We start from the raw sequence: 24,279 nt of genomic DNA on the forward strand, positions 1-24,279 counted from the left end.
GAAATCTGGTGTCATATTCCCTAGTCTAAGCCATGCTTGGTGTTATGGAAAGCCAAGAATGCAAAGCGTGCATTGCAGCTCTGTGGGAGCCAGGAGGGGCTCGCTGTAGCACAGGGGTGAGAAGGAGAGCTGGGACTGCTGCCTTTCCGAGGTGGTGCGGTAACGTTCTAGGTGGTCAGATGCTATTGCTAAATAACGTGCTAGACCAACATGCAATTTTTTCTAAATTACTTAAAGGCTTGTTTTATTACTTGTAAAGCTTAATAGATACATTTATGTCATTAAAGATAATGCATCTGTGTATTTGCTGTAACAGAGATATTACTAACTTATTTCAAAGTGAAGAGCGCTAGAGCTTTACTAGTTTCTAGATACCTTACTAATCTTTCAAATAATACCGATAGAACCTTTTAAAAATTTCTCATTACCCAATAGCTGCTCCTTATCACATGTCTGAGTCACCAACGAAGTTTGAATTCCGTTTGGCTGTGCTCACATCTGTAGCTTTTGGCAATCAGAGTGCAATTACCTCTGTTCACATGCTTCCCTCTAATCAGCAGGGATCATGGAGTGCATTAAAGAGGGCACATTTACACCTTTTTGTGCCTGCACGTTTCACACGGACACTTTCTAGATAGTAAAGCTTGAAATGCAATCCCAGTGTGACCTGTATCTGCTCTGGATATGATGAGGAGGGAGAAAAGGACTTTCACTTTCCCAGAAAGGGATGGGTGTGTGCAAGCTCAGTTGTGCTTGAACTGAAAGCAACAAGTCTGAACTTTAACTATGATTTTTGAAACCAGTTCATAACTCAATGTTTCCTTGAAAACCCTGATCCTACATCTAATCCATGTGTACATTTTTAGATGTGTATTATGAGCAACTCACTCTTCGCTTCATGCATCTTTCAGCATGCGTAGAGTGCTGCTTCAATGGATTAGAAGAAAATTAGGCTCTAGTCAGGAAATCAGGGCATTTTATGCAGCCATTTGGCCCCTGATCCTGCAAATAAAGCCATCTGAGTGGGTTTCGTGTTTTTCCTGAACTTTATGTGCTCTGGAACAAGAAATGACAGACAAAAGATTTAAATTTACACCATGATCTGTAAAGTCTGTCCGTGTTTTCTGAAGAAAAACATAACTCGCTTTAAGACAAACATGACCACGGCACATTAGAGGCGCTAGATTCCACGTGTGTTGTATTCTTTTTCCCTCGCATCTAACGCCCAGCTGGATCGCGTTGGTACGGGTGCGGGAAGCAGCCTATGGAACAGCCGCGCAGCCCACCTCCTCCTGGCCGTCCCCTCCGCACCTGGGCCCCTGAAATGCTCCCTCTGTAAGACGCTGCAAAAGTGAGAACCCCCACGGGGAGTTCCAAGCCCGAGCTCACGTCGTTACCCCGCAGGGCCACTCCTGCCTTGCAGCCGCAGCTCGCAGGGCCCCGGGCCGGGCACACCGCAGCCACCGCCCGCTGGAGGCGGCCATGGCACTCCGCCCGCCCGGGGCGGTCCCTGGCCCGGCCCCCGGGTGGAGCAGGCAGCGGCGGGGCCGGAGCTGGGTTCTTTTTCTGCGTGTCACTCGGCGCTCCCTGCGGCTCTGTGCGGTTGTGTGGAGGACGCTCGCGGTGAGGGAGCTGCCCGCGGCGAGGGGCTCGCAGCCGCCCTGGGGGCCGGGCCGGGCGGGGGCGGGGGTGGCGGCGGCGGCCGCCGCGGCGGCGGCCGCGGCGGCCGCGGCCGGGCTCTCACTGTCACTTCTCTCTTTGCAGACTCGGACTCAGCTCCAGCCCCGACCCGGCGAACTGCGGAGATGGCGAAGGTGAGGCGGGAGGCATCGCGGAACAGCCGCCCATCAGCGGGCTGCCCTGCCTGGCTGCAGGCCCGGCTCTCCCGCAGTTTCTAGTTTTTTTTCTTTCTGGTCTTCCTTAAACCAGCCCATCCCCGAGCCTGGCGGGGGATGTGGAGAGGAGGAGGAGGACGGGGAAAGTGGCCGATCATGTGAGGAACACGTCATGCACAGCTCACTCTTTTTTTCCGTCAGTTTCCACTACTTTGGCCAACTTTTCGGGACCGTGGGTTTATGTAGTGGCTGGGCGGAGGCGCTTTCCGCTGGAGGAGGGAAGAGAAAAATCCCGGGGCTTGGGCGTCCCTTATTCGCTCGGTTCTTCTGCAAGCTTTGCAGCCGCAAGTACGGCGCTGCCTCAGCTCTGCCTTCCTTCGTCCTGCCGCTGTCCCTGCGCTTGAGCCTGGATCAGGGCTAAGAATACGAGTCAGGCTCATCGCTTGTATAGACCCCTCATGCTCTGAGCAGCAAAATGGGAGCTTAGTTGCTTATCTGTGGGCTTTGCATAGCTGTAAAAAGTGCAAGGCACTTCCCAAAGGTCGCGGTGACTGCGGTGCTGTACCGTAGTTCCGTGGCAGTTGGACTAGGTGCTCTGCAAGGTCCCTTCCAACAGAGCTATTCTATTCTATTCCGAAGTAGCAAGCGTTTTAGCTAGGACAAAGTTAGGATTAGTTTAGGACAAAGTTTTGAATTACGTGAATAATAACAGCTCATAGGAGTATCATTAAATGAAATTGAACTGAGTCAGTTATTTATTATTCATAAAATGATTTGCCTTGTGTTTGGGATTAAGTGCTCTCAGATGAGTGTCGAGCTAAGTAGATAGGAAGGCTTGTGCACAGGCAATGGAATGCCTATTTGTGCTCTGATTTGTCTCACCTTTTGAAAGGATGTTGCACTTAGAGAACTTAATAATTTGTTATTTGCTACTTTGTGGCTAGTGCATGAACTGAGTATATGACGATGGAAATTGCTGGCGTTTGAGAAATATGCTCCGCTCCTCACGGCATATATCTGTTTTTAAATTTGTTGTACCATGGAGTAATGGTTAAGAAATGAAAATAGGCATCGATTAATCACAAAATGTAGAGGCTCAGTTATCAGTAGTTATTCACATGTGAAATCAAAGGTTCAGCATTCAAAAAGGCTGCACAGCGCAGTGCACTGAAGGCCAGTGTAGTCTGGATATATCAGTGAAGAGTAAAACCTCTGAAGAAGGTGAGTTCTTTGGAGTTACTGTCACTGAAGTACTTGTGCTTGCTCAGGAATGGCAACGATTTGTTTGTTTGCTTGTTTTTTCTGGGTTGTGGAGGAATTTTCCATGTCCAGGAGAAAAAGGTTCATTCACTTTGTGGAAAAACTGCAGCATGCCATAGTGTGCTGTGCAGACTGGTCTCTCCATGCCTGTATTTTTTCCTTTCTCCGTAGAAATGCTGCAGTCCTAGGACACAGTTATTTTCTTACGCATCTGTACACGTAGTGGTCTCTGTTTAATGCATGGACGTGTATGAGGCAGTCCCTTCCCACTAGATAAACTACCCACCTTGGAAGTGCTACTTTGTGCTTTCTTAATCAGAAACCTTGTAAGGACTGCTTGCAGCTGGTGCAGGTGTAGCTGCTGTGTGCTGTTCTGTGGTTCCTGTTCTGCCAACCTGTGTGTGACTTGGAGCACAGGAGTAGTATCACAACTTCAACTTTGCTTTAGAGGATTATTTCTCACATTCCAAAGTGCAAACCCTTTTTCAAGGCTGGGTCTCGAGCAGCTCGTTGTCTTTGCTAGGGTTATTTGTGAGGACAGGTTCTCTGACTGTTTTTGCACATCCCTGTGCTGGTTCCCAAGTTGCTGTTGCTTGATCTTATCTTCTCCTCCTCTCTTTTCTGCTGTCTCTACCCTCTCTCCCCATGCCCACTCCCCCCTTTCTTTTTGTCTTCCCTGTCTTGGATACCTCCATGGTATGCTGACTCAGAGTTCAACACAGATATTTAGTAATTCTCTTTTGTCGTCTGAAGTTTAAATATAGCAGGCAGGGCGTGAATATAGTCTGCTGCCCAGAGCTTATTCCTTCCATTCAAGTGGATGATCTGAAGCATTACTAAACTTAGAGAGGGGTTTTGTAGAAGTGACTTAGTTGTGTATTGATACTAGGTGTATGCCTGTATGCATCCACTCATGGCATCGTTTCTGTCCTTACTGATGTTGAAATTTTGGTAGGCATGTGTAATCTCTTTCTTATGTGATGTTGGCTTTCAGGTGTGGTTTGAACAGGGATCTATGTCTGGTCTTCCGTAACGCCAAAGGTTTTCAGTTTACTGCTGGGCATTGTGTTGTGCTTTGTCTGCAAGACAGGTATGCTTATGTGGAAAAAAAATAAAAAATCTCAAGTTAGTCTTTCATTTATTCAAGCACATGACACCAAAAAGAGCCTAGAATGTCCTGAAAATAGCATGCCTTTTTTGTTTGTCTGGAGGACATTCTCCATTTCCATTCTCACCACTCCACAGTTCTCCTGTGCCACCTTGTAAACAGGTGGTGGATTTAAATAAAAATGCTGCTGCATACCATCTCCTCTGCACTGCACACTGGGATTTCCAGTAGGAAACTGATGAGTGGCTACTTCTGTAGCTGCTGTGTAACATTGTGAAAGGTGGTTAGATCTTCATGTGTGGGAATGAGTGGGTGTGGGGCAAGAGTAGCTGGAAATAAATCTGAATCAGGTCAAGTACGGTCTTTTGTTTGCTGATAATGAATACTTTTTATTGAATAGTGGGTAAGCATTGTGAATGGGAAATTGTGTGCTTAGTAGGAAAAAATAAAAGGAACTTCATTAAGTGGCTGTTGTTGATTTTACAGATAATGCTGTTACCAGGATATGTGGCCACAAGGTACCAAATTTTGAAGCAAAGTTGTCTGTTGGGAGAAATAAAAATAGCTCTGAGGTGCTGCTTGGGAGCAATTTGCCTGATGATGTTGTATCTTCTTGTCCTTCTGCAAACTTCTGTTAGAGCAGAATAAGCAAAGATAGGAAGGAACATGAATTTCCTCATTGGAGGGGCGTGAGCTAGATCTTCTCTTGCTTCAAAGTCTTATGTTTTCTTTCCACCTCTGCCTTTTCACACCAACTTTGTGTGTATAGAAGCTTCACTGGTCCTATTGGCAGATGTCTTGAGCAAATGGAAACTGCTCTTTATTTCCAGTGTACCCTCTCAAACGGTCTTGGTACTACCCGCAATTGCTTAACAGTCAGCATAGTGGGGCGTGTAGAAAGAGAAGAGGGTGGTTAGGCTTTGGGTGTTATAATCCTTCAGTACTCTTTCTATTGAGGTCTTGCCTATTGTCTTCCTTTTTGTTTTACTGCCCTCTGTGTAGAATGCTGATTTTTACTAAGTGATCTGGATTACAAATAGATTTATATAAACCTTGATTTGTGTTTTCCTTTCCGTTGTTCTTTGGGTGGAGAGAGGAACTGCTCTGAAGGAGGAAATTACTAACCACAACAATAGTGTCCTATGAGACCGTAGTGTTATAGTGTATCAAATTTGCACAAATGGCAAGCTGCTTTCTTAGAGATACTAAAAGTATGATAATTTATTTACCTCTGTAAAAAGTTATGAAGTTTGTAAACAAATACTAAATTGTTGTCGTTCCGTTTTTTATTTCAGTTCACTTTTTCATGCTAGGTAAAGATGGCATAGCAGTTGTGAAGCTGTGATCCATGTGCAAAAACTAGTCTGTTTTTGATAAAGATGGAACTACTTAGTGTTAACACTAGCTTAGTTGTCTGACAAATGTGTCTGGTCTCTGTCAGAAACTCTCTCGTATCAATCTGTTATCTTGTTGGAAACATCTGGTTCATAGCTCCTTCTGCAAATTCTCCATGACTGCAAGTTGACTTCAGTGGTTCAGACAGTGATGATGGTTTTGAACTGGTGCTTAGTCTCTCTTTCTCTGGCCAAAAAGTGCTGCATTTGGGAAAGAAGATACAGCTTTTCCTTCCCTGGGCTCAGTTTGTTGCCACTGCTGAGCTTTCTGCCACTGCCCATTGATCTTTGCAAGTAAGAAGCTGAGACTAGGATGTCTGATAAGGGCGCTCCTTGGGCAGTGGGGTGTTTTGGATGAATTTGTGATTGTTACTCATAACATGAGTTATGCTGCCATACCTTGACTGCTGAGTCACTCTGCACTGCTCTCAAAAGCTGGGTGGGTAGTTTCTTGACAGGCAGGTTGGCTCAACACTGTCTTGGTGCTGGGGCGTGTATTGTTAGCATCAAGTCTGCCCATAGGTAGATTCTAAAGGTGGTTTGAGACCAGAGATCTGACTAGGGCCCATAAAACTGTGTCCAAGGCTGTCTTATATGAACAGTCCCTGCTGGAGGTTGTGCTGGATGTGCACCGTCCTATAGTATTAAGGTCAGCTGGAGGTTCTGGCACTGTGTCTGCGGTACACAACTGATGAGCATTTCTGTTATCCTGAATGGCAGAGTTGCAGCAGTATTTCTGATTGGCAAGTTAAGTGCCACTCAAGTATTGCTTAAGGGTGATAGTGTAGCCAAAATTCAGTAAATAATGTGTCCTTGAAGAAAGTATGTGGAATGTAAATGGCATCTAGACATCAAGAAAACTTTTATTTTACAGCTGCACCAAGAATTGTTCATCAGATTTTATGTATGGTGAGATTTTCCCCAGTGTGCTTTGAAAGAGAGTTATGGAAGATTTCTTAGTTAATAAAAATAAGAAGGATAACCTAGAGTGACTTGTAATCTAGTGTTTAGTATTTGCACATACCTTCTCTAGAACAGCCAAAGAGAAATGCTGGGCCATTGTCACAAGACTTAGGAATCACTTAGGGAAAGGCCACTTGCTTATAACAAGATAAGCCAAGGAAAACTTTTACTTAAAAACCAGTAGTTGTTTTATCTGAGATAGATTGTCCTGACAGGGATTTCCAAAGGAGGATCCTGGTAGTTGTATAATGTTGGCTATATAAGATGATATGAAGCAAAGCAGTAGGAAATACCCTTTCAAATAACCCAATGTTGGCTGATATTGCAATAATGGAGAAGGAGGAAAATATACACTTTTCAATCTTTGTTTTAGCAGATTAAATTCAATTTTATACAATTGATACCGAAATCCTTGGGATTTCTTCATGAAGGTTTTTGGAATTATCTAGGAAAAAAACAGTAAGTACAGATGATGCACCTAAATTTGAAATACTGCCTAAAAACATGCTTATAATATTTATGTTGTAATGTTTTGTTGTTGTAATGCAGAAAAACAGAACAATTCAGGAGAATTGACATTTCTTTGATGTAGGCTGGCTGTTCAAAAGCATTTACCGGAAAGAAGTTTGTTGTTGCTCCTAAATACGGTAATACTCTGAGTTTCTGATACACAGTGGGGTAATCCCAACCTATTAGTATTTCTGCAGTGGGAGTGCTAAGGATTCTCTGATTAAAAACACACAGGTGGCCTGAGAGACAGTAGTGCTTCAGAGCAGTTTCTGGTTAGTGCTCTCCAGTTGTTTTTTCTCCATGCTTTTCTGGCTGACCTACCCTAGATGAGTACATTGACTTGAAACCAAAGCACTGTGAGGCTGAACTTGCTGACTGCGTCACAGGGACCAGATGGCTGTTCTGCCCATGAAATAATCTAGCCTCAATCTTAGTGGGTTTCTTAGTGTTTCCTTTTGTACTCTTTTGTGAGAGTGGAAAAATGCCCTTCCTATGCTGATTGCTACTTCAATATGACAATACCTCCATGAAAGTTTTCTCCTTCCGCTGTTAGAAAGCCTCCCTGTTCCCAAAAGCCAGCTGTTTCCCCTTGTGGCTGTTTATTAACCTCTGCAGTTTTTTTTTTTTTTTAAGATGCTTATATACATAGAGCACAGTAGATTTTTGAACTGTCACATTTAAATAACTGTAACTGAATCACTTGAGTAAAAAGGTGCTTATGCCAAATGAAACGTGATGGAAAAATTGAAAGATGTTGCACAGTTTGCTGGGTCTCATTTGGAGTTGGATAGAAGAATCAGTGTGATACTGACTGAAAGCTCCAGTAGGCTTTTCTTGAGGGAAATAAGTTCTTATTTCCAAACATGTTGTGGATCTTTGGGCAGCTTTTCTGGCCTGCATAGTCTGTGAAATTAATTTCTCAAATTATTCTAAGATATGACAATTTCAGTCATTTTCCTGCATTCAGGCTCCAGTGTTGTCAGAACAAATCCTGCAAACTACCTTTATGCAGATAAACCTGAATTTAGCTGGTTGACTTCTGAATGAAAATATGGCAGAACCTATAGCGAGAGCTGTGTTTAAATGCCCACAAATCGTTACTTAGACAAGTGCATGAAGAATACTATTTGCTTTTGAGTCTTGGAATCAAATTTAATCTGAGCTGACATATGGAGAATTGAAAGACTATCTTCTGTTTCATGGCTTTTTTCCTTTTTCCCACTCTCCTTTTTTCTCTAGTATACAAGAGGCACTGTGACAGCATTCTCTCCTTTTGATGCCAGAGCTGATGCGGAAGCCCTTCGCAAGGCCATGAAGGGAATGGGTAAGAAGAATTTACTTTAGGAAAAGGAAAGGGCTCTCCTGCTTTGAAAACATCCTTTCTGAACTCATTTTTTATATTAGCAGAAAATAATAGGGTATGTGTCCGCATGCTACGAATGACAGCCTTAGGACTGCGGAAGTCTGGACATGCCCTAGTTCTGACTGTGCTGCTCTCAAGAATGTTTATTTTTAGATTAACACAAGGAAAAAAGATGGCTTGGATAGACCTTATTTAAAAATTAATATTCTGCAGGCTTTTCTACACGTGGGGTTTTATTGCACAGTAAGTTAGACTTGAATTGAAAGGGTATGACTGTGGAAAATTATCACAGTATATTAGAGGCTCTGTGCTTGGAAAACGTGTGACAGCTCCCTTGGTTTGGAAGTGGGTAAGCACATTACAACTGTGATCAAATACAAAGCACACAGAATGGAGGTAGACTAAGGAGTGGTCTGTTAACTCAGACTGTAGCATTCTGCCCCAAATCTTTGCCATGGTAACAAATCCTAATCGATACTTGTGAAGCTGCCTGTGGGAATAAGCAGGGAAGGGGAGAATGGAATGCAGTAAACCTCAGGTCTGTTGACAAATTCAGTACAGCTAGCAAGATGCTGTGCTGTGAGGATCACTTTGTAACCTATTGTAGGTAAAATGGATAATAGCTCTGTACTTCCTTACCCTGGGATTTTTAGGGGTACTGGACTGAGTTTTTCTGGGAGTTGACTGAGCATACAGTCTGAAGTATACATTATGTATACAATGTATAGTGTACAATGTCTTAATACACTCTTAAGTCTCTTGGAAAGACTGAAAGCAAGGCTCTTTTATAGACTACAGTCTGTGACTAAATGTTTTGTACCTGATAGCTGGGGTGCTGGGAGCACTGTTTGGAACCGGGCTCTGATGGAGAACAGTAAATGGCAATACGTGGTCTCTAGCCGTATTTTTGCTGTAGGAAAGCACCAAACATGGTGGCTCAGCTAGAGGTCTGGTGACACTTGTTATTTATACAGTTCTGCTGTTGGTCAGTAGATTTTTATTTTGAAAGCATCTTTTATTCCTGTTTGAGTTTGTGCTACTTCTGTGGTTTTAGTTTTTTTCTGTTTGCTCTCTTTGGAGTTTGTTTATAACTGTTTCTTGTTCTAACTTCAGGGACTGATGAAGAGACTATTCTGAAGATCCTTACCAGCAGAAATAATGCTCAGCGTCAAGAAATTGCATCTGCTTTTAAAACACTATTTGGCAGGGTGAGAGAAAAAGAAAAAAGAACTCTAGAAATTAGCTGTATGTGTCCTTTGATTAGTTGCAATGGTGAAGCACATTCATCATGGTTTCTGTAAAAGATTCCTTTGAAGAAAATCTAGTTCAGCTCCTGTTTTCCCTTCTCCTTCATATCCTTAATGGCTGGCTAGGTTAGAATACTCAATTTAGATTATCAAAAGAAAACAGTGTTGGTTTTTTTCATGTACACTGTTACAATACATCTTAGGTTTTAGTGCAAAAGCTTGCATAGGTTCCTGTTAGTATGCTTCTAGTACTGACCTCATCCTCAGTGTGGAAGGAATTATCAAATATTTTGACTTAATATCTGCCACGTAAAGTGATAGCAGGAAGATAATTTTTTAGAGCTAGAAAATGTTATAGAAACAAAGCAGTCTAATATCTTATGAGAGGATGACACCAAATATAGTGCTAGAGAAAGCCATAAAGTAGTTTAAAGGAAAGACAGCTTTCCTCCAATGTTTCTTTAATATTCTGTCTGGTTAATCATTACTTAAAATAATAAGTGCAGTTAGTCAGTAGTGTTTTAAAAAATTTCGAAGTTAAATAAAAAAAAAAAACAAACATGATACTCCACAATGTCCTTCTCACCAAATTGGAAAGATATGGATTTGAAGGGTGGACTGTTCAGTGGACAAAGAACTGGCTGCAGGATTGAGTCCAGAGAGTGATGGTCAATGGCTCAATGTCTGGATGGAGATTGGTGACAAGTGGTGTCCCCCAGGGGTCAGTGCTGGGACCGATACTCTTTAATATCTTCATCAGTGACATTGACAGTGGGGTCAAGTGCACCCTCAGCAAGTTTATGGATGACACCAAGCTGTGGGTGCCGTTGATACACCTGAGAGATGGGATGCCATCCAGAGAGACCTGGTCAGGCTGAGCCCAGGCCAGGCCCAGGTGAACCTCATGAACTTCAAGAAATCCAAGTGCAAGTTCTTGCACCTGGGTTGAGGCAACTTCCATTACCAATACAAACTGGGGGATGTAAGGATGGAGCACAGCCCTGCCGAAAAGAACCTGGGGGTTCTGGTGGATGGCAAGCTGGACATGAGCCAGCGATGTGCCCTCGTAGCCCTGAAAGCCAGATAGATCTTGGGCTGTATCAAAAGAAGTGTGGCCAGCAGGGTGAGGGAGGTGACCCTGATTTGTGCTAGTGTGAGGCCTCACCTGGAGTACTGCATCCAGATGTGTAGTCCTCAGTACAGGAGAGATAGTGGACCTGTTGGAGCATGTCCAGAGGGCCATGAAAATCTGAGGAATAGAACACCTCTCCTGTGAGGACTGAGAGAGCTGGGGCTGTGCAGCCTGGAGAAGAGAAGGCTCTGAGGTGACCCAAGAGAGGCTTTTCAGTATCTAAAGGGTTCTGTAAGAAAGAAGGGACAGACTCTTTAGCAGGGTCTGTGGTGAGAGAACAAGGCAAAATGGTTTCAGACTTAGATAGGGTAGACTTATGTTGGACATAAGGAAAAAGTCTTTTACAGTGAGGGTGATGAGGCACTGGAACAGGTTGCCCAGAGAGGTGGTGCATGCCTCATCCCTGGAGACTTTCAAGGTCAGGCTGGACAGGGCTCTGGGCACCCTGACTGAGCTGTGGATGTCACTGTTCATTGCAGGGGAGCTGGATTAGATGACCTTTAAAGGTCCGTTCCAACTTTAGGGATTCTATGATTCTGTGATTCAGGTTTGCAAGTGCACAAGCATCATTTTTTTCCTCATCTGGTTACATTTGTTTCAGGTCATGTTAAAACAAAAAGAACCCTATCCCATGTCCTTTCTGATGCATCTTTGAAGTCTTCTAACTTGCAGGCGCATGTGGTGTCCATTTGAAGTGTTTAGTCATTATTCATTACAGTACTTATGTTCTGCATTAGGATCTTGTGGATGACCTGAAATCAGAACTTACTGGCAAGTTTGAGACATTAATGGTATCTTTGATGAGACCAGCATCTATTTTTGATGCTCATGCACTGAAGCATGCAATCAAGGTAAGAGAGAAAGGACTGAATATGTTTTATAAAATTTTTGTTGGTATTTTGTTGTGTATTGGAATGAACATTCAGTTGGTAAAGGAAATGCTGATAAAGTTCTTTTTAAATTCTAGGAAGAATTGTAAATAATATGCTGCAGTAAAAAAAAAATGCACACTATTGTAATTAAGTGTTGCTTTTCTGAAGTCACTCCTTTCAAAATGTAAACAGCAATGACTTTTCTTATAGGCAAAGCAGACTCAGACATGTGGTAACAAGATATTACTTTGGCTTCTGTAAATTTTATCCTTGTGAAAGTGAGGAGTGCCTGTTGTGGCTACGTGTAATGAGAGGGCAGCAACTATTTGAGGGTCTCAGTTTACAATTCTGTTGTAAAATATGTTTATTTGTGGTGGAAAAGAGACAGGGTTTAAACACAGCGCAACTGATATGACAGTAAAGGTCAACAAAGGACAGCATACGAACTAGAGCTAAGATGGAAATGATTCAGTTACCTTCATGTCATTGACTGTGATAGTGAAGAACTGAGATGTCTGGGTATATTTGAACATGGAGGGGCTCATATGAATCCTGCAGCAGTGAGGTTTTTGTAAGTATTGGGTTGGTTTTGCAAATAATCGTGCCAGAATTGAAATAAAAAGTTCCCACCTCTCTACTCCCAATATATGAGGTAACAATAAGAAAAATTTTCTCTGTTTTGTCTAAGTGTATAAAGTATTACTTGCCTTTTGATTGTCAAAGGGAATACTTGTTTTCCTGTTATCAGTAATCAGCTGTTTCTGCTTGCACCCTAGGGAGCAGGAACCAATGAGAAAGTGTTGACTGAAATTCTTGCCTCTAGAACACCTGCTGAAGTGCGGAATATTAAACAGGTTTATATGCAAGGTAAAATTCAGTATAAGATAAAGTTCTGGTTTCTCCTACCAGTTCTTTCAATATGATTTTAACACATATTTCAAACAAGACCTGTATGTGAACGGAGGTGTGCATTCAACAAGTGGAATTTTGTTCTGCTGAGCTGGGAAACTTCATATTGCTAGAAACTAGTGTTTGGATTGTAAACAAAAAATCCTTTTTATTTTGGGCCTGTGGCTAGGATATGCAAGGTCTTTTGTGCCTTGTACTTAGAATTCATTCAGATGTATTTCTTTGTTCTACCCAGAGATTTCTGTTTGGAAATTAGAAACCTTGTATCAGGTTTTGTTTTGTTTTTCTTTTTTTACTTATCATTTTGTTTAAATGCATTTATGTTAAAGCAGGTCCGGCTTTTTGGTTGTCCACAAGAGTATGTGCATTCACCCAATGATTGTGGGGGTTTATCTTTCTAAGGCAGTGTTTAATTCAGCACGTTATATCTCCTGGTTCCTACCACACAAGAAATTCTCATGTCTTAACAAAGTGTAAGGCAAAACTTAGAGTTCTTAAGGACAAAATTTGTAGAAACAGGATTTTTTACACTTGTTGAATAGACTGCCATACTTCAGTGTAACTCCAGATCTGTACGGTCCTTGGAGAGCTGAACCTGTGTGTGTCACCCTGTATTTCAAAATATTTTTTAGCAATCTGCTGATACTAGGTGTGCAATGCTATCTTTTTACAATAATGTTAGGTTATAAGGCAGAAGATACCCAGTTGTTAAAGCTTTTTCTGATGCATGATTCCACGAGCTGCGAGTCAAATTCTCTTTCTACTTTTCCTTGTTTTCTCATCAAAATAGTGAGGAAATATGTAAGGTGGTGAATGAGTACTGCTCTTTTGCAGAGTATGAAGCCAACTTGGAGGATAAGATCACAGGAGAAACATCAGGCCATTTTCAGAGACTGCTGGTGGTCCTGCTGCAGGTGTGTATCTCTTTGTATGCATGCATGAGTGTATGATTTTCATTCTGTTTTGATGTCTGATGTATGCTAGTTATTTTCTCCTTATTGACTAGGGGTTTGTAGACCTAGTGATAGGCAGGATAGGTACTGAAACTGAGTTAGTTCCTCTAAACCTACAGTCTTGAGCTCTGTTATAGGCTATTTCTACAACTCTGACTTGAAAAGCTTTTGTGGTTTTTACGGTATGGTTACATGTCTGCTGCATAGGTTTTTGAAGGTAATAAGGCAAGCAGAAAGGAAAAGTGAAGTTGATTTTGGACAAGGTGCATTAGAGATTGACTTCTCACAATAACTTCTACAGACTCAATGTAACAGTTTGGTTTTTGATTCAACTATCAGTTTAACAGCTTGTAAAATTTTTCTTTAGGCAAATAGAGATCCTGATGGCAGAGTTGATGAAGCACTTGTTGAGAAGGATGCTCAGGTGGGTGAAGGACTCTTCTGGGGGAGGAGGGAGCATTTCTACCAGTTCTCTTGCAAAGACCATACACAAATATAGTTGAAATGTCAGAGGTTTTCTTAGGATTAGATGTGTGGTGTTTTTTTTTAAATACATTTTGCTGTGATTTTATATGTTCTAGAGAAAAGAAGTGAAAAAACTGTTGGGAGCAAGACTTTTGTGTTTCAGTGTAAAGTATGTCTTGTTTTGGTTATTCTTGAGGTACCTGAACAGAACAGCGATTAATTCGCTAAAAGAGAGTTACGATTGCTGAGGCTTTGTGATACTGAGACCCTACTGCTGGAGAACTCAGATGTGTTAACAATTTATTCTTTAATGTTCAATTTGGGCTTCCCTAAATTCAGTCCTTATATATCAAGTGTTATGTCCTTGTTACAGAGAAATGTTAATGCTAATCAGTGAGGGTAGAACAATAAAAAGAGAAAATATTCCTAGTACCCTATGCTACTGTAACAAAATGTCAGTCCAATATTTTTCCTCTATAGCGCTTCTAGGGACACACTTGTTGCCATTTGCGACTATTTTCCTTGACTTTGTTGCTGATCATTAAATTGTGTTGTAGACAGGAAGAGGAATGCTGGCAGTAATCAATATCCTTGAAGAAGTCTTTTGGTAGATTCTGTTGGCTTTGTTGTAGGTATGGTCAGCAAATAGAGTACAGAATGAATGTAATGCATATTTCTTCCTAACTGTTTCAAATAGCTCCAGGTTACACATTTTCTTTCATAAATTGGTAGCTAAAATGGAAGAAAATAAATGGATTGCTCAAGATGACAAGGAGGAAAAGCGGAATACCTGATCAACTAAACATTTGTTTGATAATAGAGCAAGATGGACAGAGACATTGGCAAAATATCTTTTTGGCACAGGCCTACTCTTTGTTATGTAAATTCAGAAAGCATATTTCTCCTATTAAAATTCATATGGGGCCAACTGGAGCCTGGTAAATAGTGAAGTGAATATTTAAATCACTAAATAGTCTGTTTCATGAAACTGTGTCAGTTTTATCTTTAGCTGGGTTTATGTAGCTGAAGAAAGTCGTGAACCACAGGCCTAGTGAGCTAGATGCCTCTTTGACCATCTAAATTCATGAGGCACCATATCTAAATATAGAAAAATTCCTGCTTTTTAAAAATGTTCTTTGTGGTTTGTTATGTACATTTGGCTTGAGCTGGGACCCATACAGGGCAGTGTTCTGTCATGTTTCTCCTAATGATATCTTTGTATTCAACAGCTAATGTAGCTGGAATAGATTCGGAGCATTTTCTAATGATTATTGTCAGGTACAGATGGTCAGAACTGAAGTATGTCACTGTACAAATGCAAGACTGTTTCTGGCTTCCAGATGTTTCCATTACTATGACATTCTGGGAAGGATCTGAAATATTAGAACGATCTGAAATATTAGAGTGCAGCTTTTTTATTCAGTGGTAATTTTCAGTGATCTCAGACAAACTTAAGAGCAAAGAAACTAATTAATTAGAAGTGGTTGAGGAAAGGGCATTTGAGATGGTATGAATATGTAGGGAACTTGTAATTTTTTTTCTGAGAATCCTTAGAGGAGAAAGTTTAACTTTTTGGAAGACATTTGGTATTGCTCTTTTAAACTATGCAGATGAGGCACATTTTGAGTATTGCATAGTAGCAAAGCACATGAAAACTTCGTAGTGCAGTTGTAAAAACAGCTAAGACTTTTTTATTATTTATGAACTGTTGTTTCTGGCAATGATAAGATCAAAATGAGTAGCATCTGGCTTATCGCCTGTTTTCAGTTTCTTTGTAAATGAGTGGGCATACCCCTGGTTGTAAGACTTTGCTCTGATTTAACAGGTATTTGAACCATTATTCAGAGTGCTTCTTGGGATAGCTATTAAACCCATTGGTGACTCAGCTAAGGGGAAGGACTTTTTTTATTTGTATGTTGTGATGGGACAACATATTGAGATCTATTACTTGTAATTAAGAAAACATTTAGAGGAGCCTGTGAAATCAGGCTTGATGAGCATGCTTCCGTATAAGACATTACTTCTAGAACTCAACATTTGTAATGGTGTCTTTACTCCATGGGAATGTAAGGAGGGAAACGCAGCCTAGTTGTTAGCAACCATTAGAGCTAACATAGAATGCCATTCACAACTTCTAGTACCTCCAAGCAAATGTGTTTTTGGAATTCCAAAATACTGTAGTGAGACTTAACATTTGCTACTGGATGAAGAGCTTAATATGTGTTATTTTGAACTGGATATCCTTGCAATACTTGAATAGCCCCGTTTTATCCCACCCTTTTGCACTCTGTATCAATGTTTAAAAAGAGCGTTCAGCAGTCACAAATGCACTTTTAATAGAATCGTGGGACAAACAGAAATAGGAAATTCATAATGTCACATTCAGATTTTACTGTGGGCAGATGTTGTGGGTTTTTCTAGGAGATATTTGATGGCCTTAGTACAGGTGCTAACTGTTTGCCCCTCTGAGGAGGGAGGAAAAAAGCTATATACTCTGATATGCAAAACCCTTTTCCTTACATCCAGTTCAGCACACAATTCGAAGAAAGGCTTCTGAGTTTTAGACAAAGGAAGTAATTTCTTCTCCTGATTTTTTTGATTATTTTTCTTTTTTCTTCTTTTGTTGCTTATTTGAATTTCTGCAAACATTCTACTTTACTATAGGCTGCTAATAGCCTTCAGATTTAGCTGAAGAGTAATCACTGTGCTCTAACACGATTAAAATCTGTTACCAATGTAATTTTATACTGGTTAAGAATTTAGCATCTCACAAATATTGTCTCTGAGAGCTTTTGAATCCATTTTGGCCCCTCTATTTTGGAAAACTCCTGAGTGAAGTAAACGTAGTTCTCCCATTGCGATGAGTCGTATTATAATAAAGTTTTGCCAGTTTGATTTGAAAAGGGGAGAGAAAAAAGCATTAGAAATGGATTTTATCTCTTAGATGATGACAGTTTCAGAAAACTTGAGGCTTATGAAAGGGACTATGCACACATTCAATTTTAGGGCCTTAAGCAGTATTACTCATGTAAATGCTTTCACAGTCGATTTCAGAATTTATCATTTATTTGTTTCCAAAGACACTTTAGTATTTCGTCTCATCTTTTCCCTCCAGCTATTGCTGATTGGTAAGTATAATGCTCCTTAGAGTAAGACAAACAGAACTTTTCAACAGGGTGCGTGAATACATAACAAATACTGCTGTTTTGTTCTCTTCAATTTACAACAGGTCTTGTTTAGAGCTGGGGAGCTGAAATGGGGAACAGATGAAGAAACATTCATCACGATTTTGGGAACTCGAAGTGTTTCTCATTTAAGGAGGGGTAGGTGATGTGGTTCGTGTATGACTGAAAACTTCTGACTGAAGTCCAGGTGTTACTTTGACAATGGTAAAAATGGTAGTTGTTTCTGGTACTACATTTGTTAAGTCCAGCAACCTTTATTCACTTCTCTTTTTAATACTTTCCATTTTGTTTCCTATAATTTCCTTTGCCCATAGCAAGAAGCAGAGCTGATCTGCTGCTTGAGGGAGTGGTGCAATAGATCTGAGGGGCAGCTGGAGTGCTTCTTACTGGATGCATGTTTACATTCTCTTTTGAAAGAGGTCATGGTAATAACGTGACGATAAGAGTCTGTTATGAGTCACCATCATCTGAAACAATCAACAAGCCCTGAAAAGATCAACCATTTCATAGGTGCATGTTTTATTAGCTCTTAATAAATAAGCAATAACTTTTTTCCTGCTCCTCACCTGTTCATAAGTCTGTTTTACCAAGCTGCTTAGGTCGCTGGAATTAACAACCAGTAAGTTTTTCTTTGGTTCTCCAATCTTTGTTTTCCCTTTATCGTGGATTCACTGGATTTTCAAAGCTAATTTTATTTGCAATTTTATTTTTTAACTGTTATTGGCAATAAAGTAATCCTAAAGTTTATTTTGATGCATCCAACGTTACCTAACATGATAGAAAGGTAATATTTTATAACTATTGATAAGACAGCAGTTTTCTTTGAATGCAGAATAGACTGCCAACAGAACAGCTTGTGTGAAGCTAAGTGGATGTAGTAGCCCAGCATAGAAAAGATCTCAGATTCAGGGTAATGATAGCACTTCCCTGGGAAAAATGCTTAGAGCTTCCTTCAGCTTCTCATTTTCCCTCTTTCTGTACTGTCACTGGATATGTTCACAGAATCCCAGTATGACTGAGATTAGAAGGATCTGCTGGAGATCATCTTGTCCAAACCCATGCTCAAGCAGGGCCATCCAGAGCAGGCTTCTAAGGCCCCTGTATGGGTGGCTTCTGAAGGTCTCCAAGGAGACTCCACAGCCTCTCTGGGCAGCCTGTGCTACTACTCCAGCACCCTCACAATGAAAAAGTATTTCTCAATGTTTAGATGGAATTGCGTATGTTCTAATTTGTCCCCCTTGCCTCTTCTCCTATCACTGGGTGCCATTGAGAAGAACTTGGCTCTATCTTCTGTGCATCTCCCCTTCAGATATTCATACACATCAATAAGATCCCCTTGAGACTTCTCTTTCCTAAGTTGAACAGCCACCATCTCTTTCAGGCTCATAGGAGAGAAGCTCCAAGTCCCTTAATCACCCAGCAATTCCTTTGCTGGAATCTCTCCAGTATATCCATGTCTGACTTTTACTGGAGAGCCCAGAATTGGACACAGTACTTCAGGTATGGCCTCCCAAGCCTGATGAGAAGGGAAGAATCACCTTTTTCTACCTGCTGCCAATACTTGTCCTGATGCAGCCTATGATACATTTGTCTTTCTTTGCAGCCGAGGCAAACTGCTGGTTCATGTTCAGCTTGGTCCTTGGTCTATCGGTATACCTGCATCCTTTTCCACAAAGCTGCTTTCCTGCTAAGTGGCTGCCAGCACGTTCTGGTGCATGGGGTTACTCCTCTCAAGGTGTAGGAATATGCTGTATAGTAGCAATCCAGTAAGAAATAGATATTTAAAATATTTTAGAGCAAAGAATGAGTGAATAATAGCGTTTGAACAGTGGATAATGAGAAACAGATGGCATTAACCTGTACTGAGGAGGATACTGACAAAAATGCTGACAATACATGTGACTGTAAGCATGCTTTCTATTTTCCAGTGTTTGACAAATACATGACTATTTCTGGCTTTCAAATTGAAGAAACCATTGACCGTGAAACCTCTGGTGATTTGGAGAAGTTGCTTTTGGCAGTTGGTAATTACAGTCTTAACAAATCTAGAACTGGCCTTCTTTCATTTACTCCCAAGCCTTCTTAAATTGCAGTTGTCACAGGATTTGACATGAAAACATGGTTCTTTCTTAAGTTACTCACCTGGGGTCTATTTTTGTATTCAGAGAAAAAGCCTTTACACTTTCTTTATAAGATGGAGGCAAGGAGGGTGGGGTGGGAAAGGGTGGGAACAGTGGTGTTGTGAACTGCATTCTGATCAGTAATGTGCACCACTACCAGAAAGCGAGACAGAGCTCTGCCTTTGGTTGAGTTCTTGGCATCTCACAACACCACAGAAGGAACAGTCTAGCTAACTGCATACTTAATTGTCCACTCGGGAGAGAATGATACAGAAGTGCACAACTTGTCTTGCCAGTGAAAGATTTCCTTGTGGTTGAATAACAATCAGTAATTTAATCCTTTGCCCTTTTTCAGTGAAATGCATCCGAAGCGTGCCTGCCTATTTTGCTGAAACTTTGTATTATTCCATGAAAGTATGTATATATTTTTCCATATGTCACTTTCCATCTCCCCTGGCTATTGTTCTTCTCCTTTTCACTTGTTCTTCATTTCTTTTTTCACTGCAAATGCCAATAGGATATTGTATCACTAAGCATCTACAAAAGGTTTGGGGTATGCAGATCTGGGACAGATCAATTCATATGCTGCTTTTTTTTTTTCCCCCAAGCTCCCTGTAAGTTTCTCAGACATAAGTATTTTACAGGGAACATCAGTCTCATCAGCTGTTCTTGGTCTTGATCTTGCCATAATGGAAAACATCTGGCTAGATTCACCGAGCACCTTCAGCTAAATGAAGGCTTCAGTGCCTTTATTTAGGTGATGGATATATTTAGGAAGTAAAGGTGACCAAAGCTGAACTGCCTGTTGCGCAAATTTATTGCTCTTTGCTTTGGACGTGAGTGTTTAGAGACTGAAGGTGCAGTTAACTTTGAAACACAAAGGTAATGACTATCCTATTTTGAAAAGGAAAAGAAACTTGTAAGAGAAAAATGAAAGAGAGCTCAACAGCTATAAAAGCTTTTGCAGGGGAACCCTGTCGGTCACACAGCTGTGTTTTTCTTGGCCTCACCTTATCTTAGATAGGAAGAGATAAGAAGGGAATCTGTATTATTAACGTACATTGGATAGTAGTAATTAAAGCCCTAGGTAAGATGAAGTTGATAATCTTTTGTTTTCAATCATGTTATCAGCTTCCCTGAAGAAATCCTTCCTTCCTTCCCCTTGCTGAAAACAACAAATGGTTGTGGCTGTGAGGTCAACATGAGAATTAATGAAAACAGAAGAAATAGTAGCTTAACTTTTAAAAGCTGCTTTACTGCTTTTACAACTATCAGCATAACATTAGATAGAAAATACAAAATATGCTAACAATATGCTGATTCCTTTTTTCTTATTTATCTATTTATTCCAATTTTTTTCACGGGATGCAGTAGAAAACTTTTTTTGTTCCTATGGGTTTAAGAATCTTTTCAATTTCTATGATGAGGTGCTTTACTAAAGCCTGAGGATGAGACCCCAGATTTTTTTTTTTTAAATAAAAGGGTTAGCCTCTTTCCATAAGAAAGAACTTCATCGTTAGTAAATTTGGCAGAAGAGTACATGTAATTTAGCAGTTTGATATGACAAAATTCTACAATGTGTGTGCTTTCATTATAAGGTCGGACAGAGCCTAGCTTTTACCAAATTTTACTATCAAATCCTACTCAGAAACAACTGGACTCATGGCATAACTTCTGAGCAGCTTTAGGGCACTTTTAGATGTAACCCAAGAATGTTACACCCAGTCGAAGGATTGAGTGGCCCTGGACATTAGGCTGAAGATGATCGTGGGGACTCTGCCAAGTCCTTCCTTGAGGTGCACTAGCAGGTCAGCATGTAACAATCTGTATTGCTTCAGCTTGCGTGGAGTCTGACTTGTCTGAGCAGGAGGGGTCAGGATGCTGGTCTGGCACTGCTTGCTAGTGCAGAAACTTGGAATATTTAAAGCAAGATGAGTAAAAGAGTTGCATAGTTGGAAAAGGCATATGAAGTTTGCCTTCTAATACACAGCTGGAGAACTTGTGGAATGGACTGGTCTGCCTGTGCTTGCTGTATGATGTTACATGCTTCAATTTAGTTCTTGTTGAGATTTATGTACCCACTTGCAGAACTCACTGCAGTTCTGCTGTCTGAGATTTCACTGAAAAGATGATTTATATATGATTCTGGTTGTAGTGATCAGATGTACTACTGTGTAATCTTGGAACTGGAGTGTTTTAAATTTACCTGGGCATACGCAGTTGGAGTCTGTGAGGATGAAACAGAAAATAAGAGGGCTGAATGTATGGTACTTCTCAGAGTTCTGGGGCTTAGAGCACCTTGCATTGCTGGTCCTCTGCTCTACACATTGCAGTGTGGATGTCTTGTGGTACTGCCCCATAAATTCTGTTTTGGTATAGAAATGCAATGCAGGAGTGTTTTGAGACACCGCTTATTTTTATTTATTTTTTTCTGTTGTTTTATTACAGTATTTGTCTAGAAAAACGTATAGGGTAATATTGAAACTTTTCTCTTCAGGGGGCTGGCACTGATGATGATACCCTGATCAGAGTCATGGTTTCAAGAAGTGAAATTGATCTGCTGGATATTAGACATGAATTCAGAAAGAATTTTGCAAAATCGTTGCATCAGATGATTCAGGTAAAACTATTATTTTGTTGTCAGGGGAAGTAATTGTTTCCACTGTTTTATGAGAGGGAAGCAGTAATGCTGGACAGCACAGGGGACTCAGAGGACAGCAGTTTTGTGAAGTACCAAGCAGCATCGTTTAAGTGGGAAACATCTCTTAAGAAAAGCTCAAGTTTTTTTTTTTTTTTTTTTCCCAGTGTTCACTGGGAGAACAGATGCGGTCTTCCCAAAATTACAGTTACTCATTTTTTTTTCCACTTTTAGTTACTACATCATTTCCTTTTTCTTCTCTGAGTTCCTTCTCATTTTTAGTGCTTTAGAAAGGGTGCTGGCTCCAGAGGAATAGCAATGGGGGTTGGAGAGGAAATCTATGATTGTGATATGGAACCTTTAGCACCACTCAAACGTAGGAAGAAATTTCACGGTGGAATCGTTGTCTGTGTCATAATCTCCATTGAGTAGATGGGAAGGAGTAGGAAGGGAAAGAGCTAGCAGGAAATCCAGAGCCAGCCGTGGGAGGATTGTCATGTATTTGCTGCGAAGTTAGATCCCAAATGCTTTTTTTCCAAGTAATGTTTTGGGGCATATTTTAAATGTTCTCCTCACTCCTTATGTGATGCTCCATCAATTAGGCTGGGTTACAACATAAAGGCTATTGCTTTTGGTGCTGCTTCCAGCTTCTTCATTTGCACTTCCTCAATTGCAGTTGAGTGCTTACTAACATGCAGTAGGTAGCTCAGTTCTACTAAGGGTTTCAGGGGAATTGTTTCTGAACTTCTTTCTCTGTAAATATAACTCTGACAGAAGAGGCAGAGAATTTCCTTCTGCCATTCCTGAGTGGAGAGTCATCCACTGATTGGATTTCCTGTGGATGGGACAAGTGTGTAATCTGTTTAGTCTTCCCTTGGCAGCTGCTTTTCCTTGCATCTCTGTGGCTGTGAGTCATGGTGACTGGTTTGTTGTATTAACAGAAAGATACATCTGGGGACTACAGGAAGGCGCTCCTGCTCCTCTGTGGTGGAGATGATGAGTAATGGTGGCAACGACATGAAGGATTTCTTGTACTCCAGCTTTGCAGCCCTTTAGTTAGCATGTCTAGCTAAGTTTTTGCATCTTAATGCTTTATGGCTGTTTGAATTTATACTCATATCGCACTTATTAAAAATGAACGTGTTACTACCCATCTGATAATCAGTCCCTCCTCCTCAAGCATCCCAACCTCTGGGAATTTCAAGTGCCTTCTGAAAGTATGCAAAAGTCCTCTTCATGGAAGATGAGTACTGAACACAGAACCCAGTTCTTTGCAAGTGTTCTGCTGAAATGTGGAAAAAAAAAAAAATCATGTATTTCCACTAATAATTTAAAGACTTTTTTTTGCTTTTAGTCCTTACATTTCCACTGAATCTGAAGCTGGTTCTAACATTGCAAATGAAGAGATGATATTCTTTGTATGTAATATTTGAATGAATTTGTAGAACATAACAGAAGCAGTCATTGGAAATCTAAAGAACCAATAAATTTTTTCCCTCTTGGCACTACTGTATGTGGTTTTCAATGGGCAAAGATATGTTTTCATTTAATTCCACTGCTTGAAAGAGTTGGCAAATTTTTCCTACTAGTATGCAGGTTTATAAACATGCATGATGTTTTCCAACTGCACATCATGATTTCTAGCTTAGTATTAGGCAGTATGTTGTTGCTGTGGTGATGCTGCTATTCAGTATATCTGGAATACCGAATTATTGATACCTTCTGGGCACTGCATTCTTACTTTCTGCTGTTTTCTTTTCTTGTTTTCTTTTCCTCCAAAGCTGAGAAGGGAGGAGAGCTGTTAGCATCAGTGCCAGAGTAAAGCAGATATGCTGCACTTGTAGGATGAGTTGAAGATTTCTGGGATAGGCACAGGTGAAGGAGATGGGAGGAAAGTGACCCGTACTTCAGGGATCTTGCATGAAAAAAGGATGTTGCAGCACCATGCTCTCATCAGGTTAGCAGGGAGCAGAGCATAGTGCTAAAGAAACACCAGTCTGCTAAATAAGCTGCTTTAAAATTGCTGTTTTAGTTTACCATTTACAAATGGCTCTGAAAATTAAACTGACGTGTGTGAAGAAGAAGAAGGAGACTCTGTTTCATGCATTAAGTCTAAACATCGTGATCCTAAACTTAGCTTATCAGTTAGTCACATACAACAGCTGTAGAATCTGCACATTTCAACAGTCCTAATGAAACTGATTCTTTGCAGACTGAGCTTTTAAACTTCCATATTGAATAAGTGTGAAGTTTGAAGTTTTGGAAATCATAATTGTGAGTTATTACTGTTATAACGTACTAATAAGTACTTGGTTAACAAAGTAA

At 40.7% G+C, this 24,279-nt stretch overlaps 1 protein-coding gene across 1 annotated transcript; it reads left to right on the top strand.

The window, feature by feature from the left end:
- ANXA5 (annexin A5) lies at window positions 1,466-23,463 on the top strand. The gene is made up of 13 exons (XM_021395602.1): window positions 1,466-1,623; window positions 1,765-1,814; window positions 8,310-8,394; window positions 9,547-9,641; window positions 11,550-11,663; window positions 12,461-12,551; window positions 13,428-13,507; window positions 13,914-13,970; window positions 17,241-17,334; window positions 19,125-19,220; window positions 19,672-19,730; window positions 21,814-21,936; window positions 22,896-23,463. The coding sequence occupies exons 2-13, from the start codon at window positions 1,806-1,808 to the stop codon at window positions 22,956-22,958; spliced, it is 966 nt and encodes a 321-aa protein (XP_021251277.1). The 5' UTR covers window positions 1,466-1,623; window positions 1,765-1,805; the 3' UTR covers window positions 22,959-23,463.

Source organism: Numida meleagris, chromosome 4 (assembly GCF_002078875.1).
Source record: "Numida meleagris isolate 19003 breed g44 Domestic line chromosome 4, NumMel1.0, whole genome shotgun sequence".
Classification (NCBI taxonomy): domain Eukaryota; kingdom Metazoa; phylum Chordata; class Aves; order Galliformes; family Numididae; genus Numida; species Numida meleagris.